At 45.4% G+C, this 16,654-nt stretch overlaps 1 protein-coding gene across 1 annotated transcript in view; it reads left to right on the forward strand.

Moving 5' to 3' along the window:
- Positions 1–16,654, forward strand: part of nup205 (nucleoporin 205) — a 141,274-nt gene that overhangs the window by 100,821 nt on the left and 23,799 nt on the right. Inside the window, exons 30-36 of the mRNA XM_086008589.1 lie at positions 2,105–2,203; positions 3,392–3,540; positions 7,337–7,528; positions 8,836–8,957; positions 10,051–10,189; positions 11,576–11,702; positions 15,285–15,361. Of these exons, the coding sequence (XP_085864715.1) occupies positions 2,105–2,203; positions 3,392–3,540; positions 7,337–7,528; positions 8,836–8,957; positions 10,051–10,189; positions 11,576–11,702; positions 15,285–15,361 (905 nt within the window). The remainder of the gene's footprint in view (positions 1–2,104; positions 2,204–3,391; positions 3,541–7,336; positions 7,529–8,835; positions 8,958–10,050; positions 10,190–11,575; positions 11,703–15,284; positions 15,362–16,654) is intronic.

The raw sequence follows: 16,654 nt of genomic DNA on the forward strand, positions 1-16,654 counted from the left end.
GTGGTTCAAGAAGGTGGCTCACCACCACTCTCTTCTCAAAGGCAATTAGGGATGGGCAATAAATGCTGGCCTTGCCAGCGACGCCCACATCCCAGGAACGAATAAAAAAAGTGTCTGGAGCAGCGGGCCTGATCATACAGGAGTTTTTTGTGAGCTTTGTTCTTCCCTTGCATTTCTATCAGTTCAACAGCACCACTTGGAGCTAACAGGGCAACTGTCAATGGCAGCATTACTTTCCTATTTCCTCTGGTGGGGAGTCCAGAATAAGGGGGCATAACCTTAAAGTTAGAGCTAGGCCATACAGGGATGATGTCAAGAAGCACTTCTTCACACACAGGGTAGTCGAAATCTGGAACACTCCCCCCCAAAAAGCTGTTGAGGCTGGGGGTCAAATGAAAATGTCAAAACTGAGATTGACATTTTTGTTAGGTAAGGGTTATCAAGTGATATGGAACCAAGGCAGGTCAATGGAATTGAGGTACAGATGAGCCATTATCTAATTGAATGGTGGAACAGGCTTGAGGGGCTGAATGGCCTACTCCTGTTAATGTTTTCTGTGAGCCCCTTTACAAAGGAATGTTGCAGGATCAGGATCAAGAGCCAGTGCCCTGGCTTTTTTCTCTCTTTTTAGCCCAGGAGGTGTGTGTGTTTTAAAAAAAATTAATCCAGGTTTGTGCCCTCTGCTCACTTAAACCCCCTGACTACTGAATATTACTTAGTTGAGCTTTTAAGTTGCCTAAATCCCTGCCCTTGCTGATTTTGGACTAACAGAGTGTACTGTTTTTATGGGAGCGGTGTATAACGCGTGGTTTGAAATTTGGGATGTGTGGCAGGTATTTGTTTTTAAAATTTGTTTTATGGGATTTGGGCATTGTTATAAATCTCCTCATTCATCAAGAAACTACTCGTGAAATAACACTGGACGGCCAGCTGGTGGCACTGTCCAAGGAGTCTAAATACTCGGACGTGGGCCCAGCTTGTCAGGGACATTTTGTAAGACGAGGAACTAGTGAAGTACAACTAGACCTCCATGTTCTGAAACAAGTTGATTAAAACCTTGCTTTATACTCAATCCAAGTGCATAGTGAGTTTTACTACGTCAGGTATCACTGGCAAGGCCGGCATTTATTGCCCATCCCTAGTTGCCCTCGAGAAGGTGGTGGTGAGCCGCCTTCTTGAACCACTGCAGTCCGTGTGGTGAAGGTACTCCCACAGTGCTTTTAGGTAGGGAGTGCCAGGATTTTGATTCAGCGATGATGAAGGATCGGCGATATACTTAGTCAGGATGGTGTGTGACTTGATGTGTGAGGCCTTTATACTGATGGCAAGGAGAGCAGACCCATAAGATGCAGATATGTATTCTGCACCTTTTACACTGCCTCTAACAACAGCTCTCGGGACCCACAAAAAGGCTGGTCATGGATGCAGTTGGAGCATGTGGAGTTTGGTTCTTTTATATTGATTTTCTGCTGTTGGCAGAGGTACTGAATGTCCTTTGCCCACAGCATCGATTCAATTTAAAAGTGAATTGTGAAATGAGAATTTGCAGTTAACAATCTCTACCACTAGAGGGACTTCTATGATGCCCTCAGGTCACTGCTCCCACAGTGGCAAAGACTCTTATCATTACCATTACTTTACTCAAGGGAACTTCGAGCAACACTTCAGGATCTGACTGCATCCTGATTAGCGTGCCCACATTATTTCAATGTATGAAGTTATCTTACAAAAACATTACATAGAATCTAATGCACAGAAGCAGGCTGTTCGGCTCAAGTGGTCTACGTCAGCGTTTATACTCCACACGAGTCTCCTCCGACTCTAATTACCTCTTCCTAGCCTGCTCCCATATCCCTCTAGTCCCTTCTCCCTCATGTATGCAGCAAGCCTCCCCTTAAATGCGTCAATACCCTCTGCTTCAACCACTTCATGTGGCAGCGAGTTCCACATTCTCACTACTCTTTGTAAAACAAAACAAAAAACTCCTAAATTTGATCTGTTGGGGCATTAACATAAGATAGTCACTGTTCTATCAGGAGCTATTCTCTGTATAATGCCCATGGTTGGATGACAGAAGCACTAACACCTGCGTTGTTGCCGGCAGGCGGGGGATTCCAGCGTGTGAGAGCACACCTGTATGGCGCGCTGCTGTATTACCTGCAGATGAGTCAGAAGCCCGATGAACCAGACACCTTGGAAACAGGTACAGTACTTCTGATATAAGGATATCATTATTGCAGGTGAAGGAGATAGCAGTTTGTGAACAATCATTTTCCTTTTTTGTGTAACCTTTCTGCTCATCCAAGTGAGGCATTTGGATCCAAGGAATGGAACACTTTCCATTTCAAGCACCTATTGTCCCATCAGACACTCTCGGGTCATTTACAGTACAGCTCAATGAAGAATAAAGCTCTCCTGCCCAAGAACGCGACTCAATCATCGCATCAGTCTAGGCTGGATTTGAACCTGTATCCCAGAAGTAAAGGCCAGTGTATCATCAACTCACCACACTCTTCTAATTCTTTTATGGTCTACTAAACTCAAGTGCTTGCCCATTCTTTTAATTGCTTGAGTTCAGTTCACAAACTCTTATCCAAGCAACTCATTTTTCACCAAATTGACCATTCTTGATGTGTGAGCCTGGACAGGCTATTTGACTGGGGAGGGCATCGCAGGCAAGCCGAATCTTGCCTTTACCAGCGGTGTGTGTGCACTTTCCAGTAAACGTCAAGGAATATTGATCAAGCGTAGGAGCCTTGGTTGGCTTTATTTCTCCCGTCCCAGTGGCAGTGAAGCCGATTATAACACCCTCCGTGTTTCCCTGATTGAGATCAGGTAACTGAGCACAAACCCGGGATGGGACCTGGAACCTTCAGGTCTGTGTGGCTCAGTACAATACCAGGTATTGCCATACATACAGGTATTTTGTTAGCATCTGTTGAAGCTTCTATATATTTTTACGTAAAATATAACTTATGTTGCTTTATGCTTGTGTATTCCCCCAGTATCTGATTTCAAACTGTTTAGTCATTTTTATTGGGGCCTCTACTACAATTGGGAAGTAGAGATCCAGCTTTCAATTGAGGTTAGATCCCAGAGTGGGGTGACGAGTCGTCACGTTTTGAACCAGGTGGTCCGATTTTAGGGGTACCCATCCAGTAACTATGGGAAAATGAAACCAGACAGGAAATGTCTGGCTTTCAACTGCTGCATTGCACCAGCGGGTCGTTGTGCACATGCGCATAGCCCTTTTTAAAAAGAATGCGCTGCCCTGTTGATTGATGTCAAAGGTTCCATCGTGTCCCAGAGGTGGCAGAAGGAGTTTAATGCTACCGTTTGCCTCGAGTCCGGCCTCTTGATGTGCATTTTTCTTTCAATCACGGTGGTGCAGGCCAGAAAACTATGTGGGAGAGGCTCACCGCTCCGGAGGATGAGTACACTAAGCTGCAGAAAGACAACATGACCATCATAGAGAGTTATGGGGCATCGCTGATGGAGGTCGTCTGTCGAGATGCTTGTGATGGGCATGAAATTGGGCGAGTAAGTACAAACAAACAAACACCCAGGGTTACAATGGATAGGGTTTGACCGTTCCAGTATTACACTCTTTCACATAACACTGGCATTTCATTCATTTATAATAAGTATGTGAGTCACGTTGTCCTTGTATTTCATTAAATAACACAGATGCTTCGGAAGTGAGAATAATTTCAGTTTGAACACTCACTTTCTTGTCTCCCACCACAAGAAAATCTTGACCATTCCCCTGAAAGCTTGGGTCCCCTGATTGGTTTAATGGGTAATTGCATCATCTAGTGTAATACAAACCAGCAGGTGGTGGGTTTGATTGCCGTTCTCTGCCCAGTTAACTGATCTTATCCAGGGTGGCGGAAGGGGCACCGCACTTGGCTGCAGCACCTTGAGGCTATGGAAGGGAAATTAACCTCGGTTCCTGACTCCTGCCAGAAAGTGTGTATGTTCAGTCAGGACACGGCTGGGCTCTGCTGTGATACCTCCTGAAATAGTTGAGGCTTGTAATAAGGGAACATCTATAATTATGGGGGATTTTAACTATCATATTAATTGGACAAATCAAATTGGGCAGGGCTGCCTTGAGGATGAGTTCATTGAGTGTATTAGGGATGGGTTTCTTGAGCAGTATGTAACTGAACCGACCAGGGGGCAAGCAACCTTAGATCTGGTCCTGTGTAACGAGACAGGATTAATTAAAAATGTCCTAGTAAAGTATCCCCTTGGAATGAGTGACCATAACATGGTTGAATTCCATATTCAATTAGAGGGCGAGAAGGTTGGATCTCAAACAAGCGTGCTAAGCTTGAATAAAGGAGACTATGAAGGTATGAGTGCGGAATTGAGTAGAGTGGATTGGGAAAATAGATTAAAGGGTAAGACGATACATGATCAGTGGTGTACATTTAAGGAGTTATTTTACAACTGCCAAAAAAAATATATTCCACTGAGAAGAAAAGGGTGTAAAAGAAAAGACAGCCATCCGTGGCTAAGTAAAGAAATTAAGGATAGTATTCGACTAAAAACAAGGGCATATAAGGTAGCTAAATCTAGTGGGAGGAGAGAGGATTGGGAAAACTTTAAAAGACAGCAAAAAATAACAAAAGGATTGATTAAGAAAGGGAAGATAGATTATGAAAGTAAATTAGCAAAAAATATAAAAACAGATAGTAAGAGTTTTTATAGTTATATAAAAAGAAAAAGGGTGGCTAAAGTAAATGTTGGCCCCTTAGAGGATGAGACCGGGAAATTAATGGTGGGAAATATGGAGATGGCAAAAACACTGAATGAATATTTTGTATCAGTCTTTACAGTAGAAGACACTAAGAATATCCCAACACTGGACAAACAGGGGGCTAAAGGGGGGGAGGAGCTAAATACGATCAAAATCACTAAGGAAGTGGTACTCGGTAAAATAATGGGACTCAAGGCGGATAAATCACCTGGACCTGATGGCTTACATCCTAGGGTCTTGAGGGAAGTGGCGGTAGGGATTGTGGATGCATTGGTAATAATTTTCCAAAACTCCCTGGACTCGGCAAAGGTCCCGGCAGACTGGAAAACTGCTAATGTAACACCCTTATTTAAAAAGGGCAGTAGACAGAAGGCTGGAAACTATAGACCGGTTAGCCTAACATCTGTGGTAGGTAAAATTTTGGAGTCCATTATTAAGGACATTTGGATAATCATAATTTAATAGGACAAAGTCAGCATGGTTTTATGAAGGGGAAGTCATGTTTGACAAATTTGCTGGAGTTCTTTGAGGAAATAACATATAGGGTGGATAAAGGGGAACCAGTGGACGTAGTGTATTTAGACTTCCAAAAGGCATTTGACAAGGTGCCACACAAGATTATTGCTTAAGATAAAAAAATCACAGGATTGGGGGTAATATTCTGGCATGGATAGAGGATTGGCTATCTAACAGAAGGCAGAGAGTTGGGATAAATGGTTCATTCTCAGACTGGCAATCAGTAACTAGTGGTGTTCCGCAGGGGTCAGTGCTGGGTCCCCAACTCTTTACAATCTATATTAACGATTTGGAGGAGGGGACCGAGTGTAACATATCCAAGTTTGCAGATGATACTAAGATGGGAGGGAAAGTAGTGAGTGAGGAGGACATAAAAAACCTGCAAGGGGACATAGACAGGCTAAGTAAGTGGGCAGAGATTTGGCAGATGGAATACAATACTGGAAAGTGTGAGGTTATGCACTTTGGCAGGAAAAAGCGTAGAGCAAGTTATTATCTTAATGGCAAGAAACTGGAAAGTACTGAAGTACAAAGGGATCTGGGGGTCCTGGTGCACGAAACTCAAAAGGTTAGTATGCAGGTGCAGCAAGTGATTAAGAAGGCCAATGGAATGTTGGCTTTCATTGCTAGGGGGATAGAATATAAAAATAGGGAGGTATTGCTTCAGTTGTACAAGGTATTGGTGAGACCGCACCTGGAATACTGCATACAGTTTTGGTGTCCATACTTAAGAAAAGACATACTTGCTCTCAAGTCAGTACAAAGAAGGTTCACTCGGTTAATCCCGGGGATGAGGGGATGGACATATGAGGAGAGGTTGAGTAGATTGGGACTCTACTCATTGGAGTTCAGAAGAATGAGAGGCGATCTTATTGAAACCTATAAGATTGTGAAGGGGTTGGATCGGGTGGATGCAGGGAGGATGTTCCCGATGATGGGTGAAACTAGAACTAGGGGGCATAGTCTTAGAATAAGGGGCTGCTCTTTCAAAACTGAGATGAGGAGGAACTACTTAACTCAGGGTGGTAGGTCCATGGAATATGCTGCCCCAAAAAGCTGTAGAAGCTACATCATTACATAAATTTAAAACAGAAATAGACAGTTTCCTAGAAGTAAAGGGAATTAAGGGTTACGGGGAGCGGGCAGGAATTTGGACATGAGTCTAGGTTCGGATCGGACATGGCCCTGTGGGTAGCGGAGCGGGCCCAGGGGCCGTGTAGCCTGATCCTGCTCCTATTTCGTGTGTCTAATTCTGTTAGATTCAGGAGATGGTTCTGTGATAGTAGATTGGCGGTTAGGATCAGATCAGCCATGATCTTATTGAATGGCGGAGCAGGCTCGAGGGGCCGATTGGCCTACTCCTGCTCCTATTTCTTATGTTCTTACCCACGATTGGGTCATGCATGGAGAATGGCTCTTCGGGTACAGTTCCACAGAGCTGCTGGCACACATGGAACCACATCCCACCACGAGTTGACACCTTCTTGGGCAGGGAGACAGAATGGGCAAAGTGAATCTGGCAGGTATGACCAGGCTGTGGAGTGGTCACTTGTGGACTGCTGTCCCTCCCTTTGTCCTTTCCCCATCTCTGAGGTACCCCTTCCAGGCATAGATATCTGACACGAATATACGAACAATGACGGACGGGAAAAGAACCCTCTGGTCCACCCAGCCTGTTCCACACACCGGCGATTCCCTGTGCACCACAATATATACACTCCTCACCCCACCCAAAATCCATGTCATCTCCTGGGAGAGGCGAAAAGCCCAGGCCAATTGGGGGGGGGGGAAATATTGAAATTCCTCTTTGACTCCCTGACTATTTTGGTGATCGAAACCAGTCCAGGAGATCACTGGGCCTGATTAAAGTTATACAGTACCTACTTTTTGTGCGAGGTGATCTCCGCCCCAGCCAGACACAATCAGCTTGGTCAAGTTGGCGATGGGGGAAGGGATGCGTTGCAGCGACGCTTATCACTGGAACTCCAACCCCTGCCCCTGCACCCGACCCCCTCCCAAGTATGACATCTCGGTAAATTGGTCTTCCTGTTTCAGATGCTGGCACTGGCGGTGTTGGACCGGATTGTGGCTATTGACCAGCACCAACAGTGGCTCTACTACCTCACTAACAGCGGCTACCTGAAAGCACTGACAGACAGCCTGGCCCAGGACGACGCCACCCTTCAGAGCATGCTCAGTCCCAAGCCTCCATTACTGAAAGCCTTATATCTTTATGAATCCAAAATGGTAAGTGTGCGTGTGTACGCGCGGCTGCCCACTTGTTGAGGGGTGGGGTTTAAAAGGTGGTCATTCAACTAGGAAGCAACTGCATCAAGAACTCCTCTTGTGCTCCAGGTTTCAACTGTCATTTTCACTTCAGCTTTAATCAGCAGAGAAGTTTTATCATTTTGGGCCCACTCCTCCATTGGCTAACCTGCCTTCCATAAGGGGACTGGATTGTCCCCAGCTATCAGTAACGTGTATGAGAAACGGAGAACAGCACAACTCTAGATTATAGATTCTTCATTCCAAAATTGAGTTGTGTCTACAGAGAGCATTTGAGCTTTTCAGCACTGGGGTGAAGTACTGGAGGGTGCAGGTATGGCTAGTGGTGGAAGCTGTTGGAGCCGTTCGAGTGTCAGTAAACCATATCACACATGTCGAGCACATTGGCTTCCTCCCTACCTTGTGGCTTATTGGTGCCAATTGGCTGAATAAGAGACCGCAAGCGGTGAACATAACGAGAGAATGTAATTTGCTATGTCGAATTTGTTTATTTCTTGTCAAGTTATTAGTCAGTCATTTTACTGAAGACTGATAGTAAGATTCCAGCAGGCAGGTAGTTGAAACTTGTTGCCCCTGTGGATCACCTGTCCCTCAGTTTACCTGCCCTTTCATGAACTTCTATTGGCTGTTTCTGAACCTGTGCCACACACAATTCCTGACTTCAGGCCAACGGTCTGATAGATATTCAGAACTTGGTTTCGGGGCTGGTAATCGGTATTCAGTTGGGTTTTTACGATAATCCGCAGCAGCTTCATTGTCACTTTTACTGATGCTGGCTTTTTATTTCTGGAATTTTTTTAATTGCATTCAAATTCTCAAACTACTATGCTGGGATTTGAACTCCCGTTCTCTGGATTATTGGTCGAGTATTATAATTATTCCCCCTGCTGTTGTACTTAAGTGACCACAACGATACTGGTGAAAGAGGAAAGGTTGGGTCACTTTAACCTGTGTAATTCATAAATGCCCATTTATTGCACACTTGATCAGAAACTGTCCCATGTAGTAATTTATAGGGTGAGAAGGTTTATCTGTAACAAAATCTACAACTGTGTATATTTGGATGTTTTAGTCTGCGTGTTGCATGCTGCAGACTGGAAACCTTTACTGAATAAAGTTCCCCGTCCTTAGAGTTTCCAGTTAGTGCTTTTCTCTGTTAGTTCCTACACACCCTTTTAGTTTGATTTCTAACACCACACGAATCTTTTTCTTTGCAAATGCTTGTTTTTATTGACCATATTTAAGTTTTTCTTTACTATATTCACCAGGCGTTTCTGACGAGAGTGGCTAAGATCCAGCAGGGGGCCATGGAGCTTCTGACAGCAGGGGTCATTGTGCGTCTGTCCCAGTGCCAGGTCTATGATCACAGGCCTGAAACTGAGTCGCACAGGTAAGGAGCACAGCTCAAGTCCGGGAAGCCCACGGCATTTCTTCATGTAATAGTCTGTGTCAGTGAGCAGCTGTGTGTGAGGACTAGGCTGGGCCTGGTACTTCTGCCAAGTCCAAAACTGTCGGGGGTGAAGGATCGGGGGATGGTGAGGGATCAGGCCTCGAGTCCTGGTGTTTCGTTCGCTGCAGGTGAAAATTAATTAAAATCTTTGTAACATTCATTAATACTTCCATGTAAAATAAAGAGAGAGGAAAAATGGATCTATTATATTTGTCTCCCCAAAATGAACAGTATGCATTCCTTCAGAAACCTGCGAAGGCTGCTGATCCGATGTGGGTGGGTAAACAGACCACAGCGTGTGGCATTCAGGCCATCGGGTCCCTGGTTAATTCCTGGTCTGTGTTGAGTTGGCTGATCTCGGCCAGGATGGTAGAAGTGGCGCAGCAATCGGCCAGAACTCCCCCCCCGCCGAGCAGCGAGATGGGGCGGGTGTGGTAAACCACTGTTATTGTATATTGTTACCTCTGGGTGGCGCTGTGTACCAAGGCATGCCTCAGCTGACTCCGCCCACATGACCAGGTATAAAGGTGGGGGTTTCGCCGACTCGCTTCCTTCTTGGAACCAGCCACCCACGAGAGGCATGCTCTGTTCTCTAGTTAATAAAAGCCTTTTCATCACCTTCCTGATTCGTCGTCTTTTATGGAGTAATTGATAAGCGTATCAGCGGGTGCGGAGGGAGGAAGGTCAGTCTGTCAGACCAGGACTGGCTACATTCAGCTCTTGGCCTCAGACCTTCCTCACAGCCACTGTTGGGCTGCCCCACTCTGGGGAAACTGCGCTAATGGCTGGATATGCTTTCACCGGAGCTTCTGCAGGGTGCAACACTTTGCCATGTCACCAAAGGAGCCTTACACCGAGAGACCTTGTATCTGGAAGATCTCTGTATGGATCAGAGATCGAAACCATTTTAAAGCAGTTAGTCACAATGATCTTCATCGTAAAAGATGTACTTTGAATATAAGTACTTCTTTTTCGGGGGTTACGAGCCTATTTTAATACACTATCTTTATCGTATTTTTTTCTTCTTCTGCAGTATGTTTTGTATGAGAGACCCATCAGGATTCATCCCAGCCCCTGTGGAGAGGTATCGGCAGATCCTGCTCCCAGCTCTTCAGCTTTGCCAGGTGATACTGACCTCCAGCACTGGGAAGCACCAGCTGGCTGCGGGACAGGTAACTACACTTGAAACACCCCCTCCATTCTGATCACCAGTGCAGGGATGTGCTAAATGCTGACTAAAGCACAAGTTCTGGAGCACTCTAGCATTCCCAGCCACTGCTGTCATGTGAAAAGCCTTGATGGAAACAGTCTGTTGCAGCTTTTATTGCTACCCAGTGATCCCTGCCTTGTACATGAATGGTGCATGAGAACAGGATCTCCCTTTCAATTGTGATGCCTCCAGGCTATAATAGCCTACTGATGCTCACTGGGTAGTCTTGCGAATGAAACATGCCCGCCCTGGCAGTGGTTCTGAAGCATCTTCAAGGAGAACGCAGCCTAAGACATGTGAATGGCAATAATAAATCTCCATAAAGATAAAATTATCTATTTAAGAATGTGCGTTAAAAACTACAGGGTTATTTTGGAATTGGAGTTCAGATCCAACTGTACTCGTTCAGTATTTGACTTGCACTTGTTTCTCCAAAATCGGAAGTATTTCCAACAGGGATTGTTTATAATGTTCAGGAGCATTTAGGACCAGTCCGCGAGCAGATCCCTAACCCAGATAAAATGCTGTCTGTTGAGTGGTCCGACAGTAGCTGAGCTAAGACAAAATCTTTAACTGAAATGAGTATCAGCCGTGGCTCGGTGGGTAGCGCCCTCGCCTCTGAGTCAGAAGGTTGTGGGTTCAAGTCCCACTCCAGAGACTTGAGCACAAAATCTAGGCTGACACTCCAGTGCAGTGCTGCACTGTCGGAGGTGCCGTCTTTCGGATGAGACATGAAACCGAGGATGAGGCATCTGCCCTCTCAAGATCACATGGCACAATTTGAGGAAGAGCAAGGGAGTTCTCCCAGGTGTCCCGGCCAATATTTATCCCTCAATCAACATTACTAAAGCAGTTTTTCTGGTTATTATCACATTGCTGTTTGTGGGAGATTTTTTTTCAAATCAAAAAATCAAATCAACTTTTATTGTCATTGTTAGTGCACAAGTGCAGTACAACGAAATGTAGGCTTGCGGCTCCCGAGAGTGGACATTTAGATTAAGACATTTAAACATTCAACATTCATTTGGCTTGTAGTATATTAACATAAATATAACCATAATAAAGTGCATTGGCAGATGTGCAGGCTTTAGAGTTTATTTGTGGAGTTCAGTAGGATGACAGCCCTGGGAAAGAAGCTGTTCCTAAATCTGGTCGTACGGGTGCGAATGCAAATTTCTGTGTGTAAATTGGCTGCGTTTCCCACATTACAACAGTGACGACACTTCAAAAGTACTTCATTGGCTGTAAAGAGCTTTGTGACGTTCTGAGGTTGTGAAAGGCGCTATATAAATGCAAGTCTTTATTTCTTCTTCCCATCTGATTATAATGGCGGTTTTCTCTGATGCAGGTACTGCAGTTCCTAATTGCCCATGCAGACCCTATCCAGGCTATCCTACGCTGCCAGGAGTTAACTGCCGGGTCCCTGCAGGAGTTGGCACTTTTGACAGGCCTCATAAGCAAAGCAGCTTTACCAGGTAAGAAATGCTAATGCAGGAACCTTTCTTGTTTCAATTCTTTCACCTATGGGGAGGGGTTTGTCTGTCTGTTCAGTTTTCCCTCCATGGATGTGCCTTGGCTTTCAGAATGTGCAGACTCTTGTCACTTCTCTTCCCTGATGGCCTAGTGGATAAAGGCATCACTCCGTGTGGTATTAAGCCACACGGACCAGAAGGCCCCAGTTCAATTTCTAGTCTGTGCTGAGTTAGTTAATCTCACCAAGGATAGCTATTGGGATTCTACAATTGGGCTCCGCAGCCCTAGATAGAGAGCCCAGTTTCCTGATCCCAACCCTGTCACACGACTGCCACATGCACACTTTCCTGTAGGGGTCACTGGATAGTGAGCTGGAACCTTACTGGACTCTTTACCCCCTCTCTAGCTCTGAGATACTGAGGCCAGTTGTAGCTCTCCTCCTGCCCATTTGCTGGGGCAGGAAGTAGGAAGTTACAGTTAAAAACAAAAAATGCAGGTCAGTAGGAAGTTAGTTAGCCTTGGCTCCCTTCGGAGAGGAGAACATTTAGTTTAGGTTCCTGTTCCTGATAGTTACCCAGTGGCACCTATGTGTGGACATTGAGTGAGGACTTGATCAACCTTGGTTGTAATGATTCTTTTCATGGCGTTGCCTCATCGACCAGGTTCACACGTGAATTCTACTTGCGTGAGGCACGAGAAGGCTGTAGAACTGTGACCCACAAGAGCTGGTAACTTCAGGAGAGATGGGGAAAGGAGAGATTCACTGTGGGAGAGATTTGACCCTACTGGAACTTTCTCTTTTACTGTCCACAGTTTTGATTATTTGAAGGCTCCCTGGATGATTAAATAATTCTTTACCATACTTCATCTTACAGTGAGTCAAGCAGTTTCCCACTGCGTCTAACCCTAATTTTAAGTTGCCAGTCTTTTCTGATCAGCTAACTTAGATATTTGACACGAGCAGAAACTATGTTTAGGAGTCTCCACACTAACCTACTGAGATTCACACAGGTAGTGATTCTATTTGCACAGTATGATGTGCACTTCGCCTCCCTGTAGGGGCACACCCTACCTGTGTAAGTCCAGAGAGCCTCGGCACCTGTTGGCACTGCATGTGTGAAGGGGCACTGGTGAAGTTTCGTGCAGCCTGTCGGCACAGATACACTTGTCCAACCGGAACCATCACACCAATGTTGGGCTTTGACTTGCGAGGGTATTTGAAGCTGGTGAGAGGAATCCCAGCATCCCCCCCCCCCCCCCCCCCCAAGTTAACCGCTCTACCCCTCCAGGTTCCAGTGAGCCAGACTGGCTGGTCAGTCATCAACAGTGCCCTGGAGTACAGCGGACCTGCCTGGTTCAGGTATCGAATTACTGATTACACTACAAGGTTTCCTTGGTTCTCCGCTTCCATCGTTGGGATTGTCATCTTGAAGTCATAGGAACAGGAGAAGGTCATTCAGCCCCTCGAGCCTGTTCCATCATTCAATCAGATCATCGCTGATCTGTACCTTAACTCCTCGGTTGCACAACCCTCAATACCCTTGCCTAACAAAAATCTATCAACCTCGGTTTGAAATTTTCAATTGACCCCCAGCCTCAATAGCTCTTTGGGGGCGAGAGTTCCACCCTTTGTGTGAAGAAGTGCTTCCTGACATCACCGCTGAACGGCCTGGCTCTAACGTTAAGGTTATACCCCCTTGTTCTGGACTCTCCCACCAGAGACAGTAGTTTCTCTCCTATCTACCCTCTCATCCTTTAATCATCCTAAACACCTCAATTAGATCGCCCCTTAATCTTCTATATTCAAGGGACTGCACGCCTAGTCTACACAACTTGTCGTCATAATTTAACCCTTTTAGGCCCGGTGTCATTCTGGTGAATCTGCGCTACACAACCTCCAAGCCCAACATATCCTTCCTGAGTTGCGATGCCCAGGACTGAGCGCAGTGCTCGGCTGTGGTCTGACCGGTGCTCTGTACAACTGTAACATAACTTCCCCCTTTTGCATTCCAGCCCTCTTAAGGTAAAGACCAACATTCCATTAGGCTTTTTAATTATTTTTGTACCTGTCCGCTAGCTTTGTGATTTCTGTACATGGACCCCTAAACCTCTCGGCCCCTCCACAATTCCTGGCTTTTCCCATTTAGAAAATACTCTGATCTATCTTTCTTTGGTCCAAAGTGGATGACCTCACACTTTCCCATTCTCCATGTTGAACTCCATCTGCCCACTCACTTAATGTCCCTTTGCAACTTTCTAGTCCCGCCTCAACCCCTGAGACCAGCTCACATCCTTACCCACAATAAGATGATCGATAGTTGTCATTAGACAACCGACAAGCATGGGTTTGAGCTCTTTCTAGGTGGACAAGAGTTATCGGGAGCCCCTCACCAGCAGCACAACTTGCCCTAAAATGTGCAGATACATTGCCACCATCCTCCTAACACGGACGCACATCATCGGCAATCAAATGGTGGTTTCACCAGTTGGAGCTGCCAAGTTTCAGCAGCAGCTGCTTGCCTTCTGTAACCCAGTTGTGATAGGCACCACACCCTGGATGTGTAAATGTGTGTTCCGGTACCTGGTCTCCATGCAGTGTCTCTGAACAGCTGTCATTCCCAAGTCTGAGTTTGCTCATCAGCTACACAACAGACATCTACCTTCAACTTGGTGATGGATCCTACATAGAATTGCAACATACCAACAACCTTGATGTTCTAGACTTCCAAATCCAGTGCCGCACACCAGGCTTACTTGTCACCAACTGTGTAATCAGCCCCGTATGTGAGGGACTTTAGCAAAAAGCCATGCCCTCCATGAGGCCAGCCAGGATACTTGGGTTGGTGTCGGCCAGAGCTCTCCCTGCGGGCATCTTTCCTTTTTGCAGCAAGTCCACCAGATAGCTTGGTCTTGGATCTTGCATGTGGATCAGGGGAAGCCAGGAATTCTGATCCATAAAGGAGAACCATTTTAACGCATGATTAACAAGTATTCAGACTTTACTGTCAGTGAAGAAATATGAAAAAGATCCAAGTGCCCTGCACTCCTTCTCGGTGCAGTTTAAAAGGATAGTCCAGGCTGAAGTTGGCATGAATCAGGTCCCAGGGACCAATTTGAGTCAACAGTTGGGTTTGGGACAGATACCCCTCGTATTTTTCAATCAATCTTCTCTTGAGCCATGCAAAGCCACGATTTTGCATCCTGCACGATAGACCCCTGCTGCTGATTAGCTATACAGTGACTTGAGCCTTTCTGTGAATAGTGCTAGTTCCCATGGCACTATACGAAGAGGAGAGTGAGTTCTTCTGGTCCCCTATCAATATTCCTCCCTCAACCAATACCACCAAAAGAAGATTAACTGGCCATTTGCCTATGAATGTGCCCCTCACAGTCTAATAGCCTATCGACACTGACTGTCCACGTTTACACATGAAAAATGGGCGGCTACTAGTGCCTGTGGAACTGTACCTCATTAACAATCAGTACCTTCATAGGAGATGGGGAAGTTTAAGGGTGAATAGTAAGGGATTCATACTTGCACTGTTCAGTGATCTTGCTGGTTGTAACGTACATTGCTTTTTCAGGTGTGGTAGGCGGGATAGAAATGGAAGGCAACGATGGTACTATCATGGAACTTCAAGGTCATATTGGCCGTTTCCAGGTATTTGAGTTTGTATTTTACATGCTTGCCTCTCTCCTTTGAACTTCCTTTTCCCCTTCTCTATTTTTGTACCACTTTGGGAATGTTCACTTTTAAACACATGATGGCTCTTTGCCATTTGACTCCATTGGTAACACTCTTGTCTCTGGTTCAGAACCCCCAGGCTGACGTCCCAGTGCAATACTGAGGGAGTGCTGTATTGTCCTTTGGATGAGATGGATCTGAGGCCCTGTCTGCCCATTTTAGTGGTTTGAGTGTATGCTAATGGTCCCAGAGCACTGTATGCAGGGGAGATCTCCCAGTGCCCTGCCAAACATTCCTCCCTTAACTAACATCAATTATAAATAGATTAACTAGTCATTGCATGTCACTGCTGTTTCTGGGATCTTGCTGTGCACCAATTAACTGTTGCGTTTGCCTAGAATAGTCATTGAACTTCAAAGCTCTGTGACTAATTGTTGTTCCCCTCCTACTCCTCGGAGATCAGCAAACTCAGCATAGACCAGGATGAAACCTCGGACTAACTGCTGAAACTTCAATCCGCTCGAAGAACTGCATTTTTTAAGTCACGTCACAGCGTGAGCACTGGCTACATGTTCACTGATACTTACCCTATCCAAATACTCAATGTAGTTCTCCACATTAGCACCAGCCTTTTAACCCTCCATTTTAATCAGGTTGTCTTGACGTTAAACAGCATCACCGAGAAAATCAACAAGGGTCAGAGGTCTGAAATAACAACAGAAAATGCTGGAAAAACTCAGCAGGCCAGGCAGCATCTGTGGAGAGAGAAACAGAGTTAACGTTTCAGGTCTGGGACCCTTCGTCAGGACTCGGTTCTGAAGAAAGGTCTTCGACCTGAAATACTAACTCTGTTTCTCTCTCCACGGATGCTGCCCGGGCCTGCTGAGTTTTTCCAGTGTTTTCTGTTGTTATTTCAGATTTCCAGCACCTGCAGTATTTTGCTATTGTAAGGGTCAGAGGTCAGCTGATTTGCCAGTTTTACAGAAAACCCACGCTCTGGCTCCAATCACCGGCCCTGATTCTACCTTTTCAATACTTTACAGATTGAGAACAATAATTTGTACTTTGCTTGTGCTAGGTTTAAGGGAGTTTAGGTCGAGAGTGCTTAATTCTCAAATCGACATTACAAGAACAATGAAATCCAAACTATTTTAAATGCATTGTCACACATTGTGCATCTTACTGTACAGTCACAATTTTGCGGAGAAGTGCATTACATTTTCAAATGATTGTTATTTGAATATAATTTTCAATATCGCTGATATTTAA

This window comes from Somniosus microcephalus, chromosome 16 (genome assembly GCF_052327205.1).
Source record: "Somniosus microcephalus isolate GS21.2 chromosome 16, FLI_Smic_1.0, whole genome shotgun sequence".
Lineage (NCBI taxonomy): Eukaryota > Metazoa > Chordata > Chondrichthyes > Squaliformes > Somniosidae > Somniosus > Somniosus microcephalus.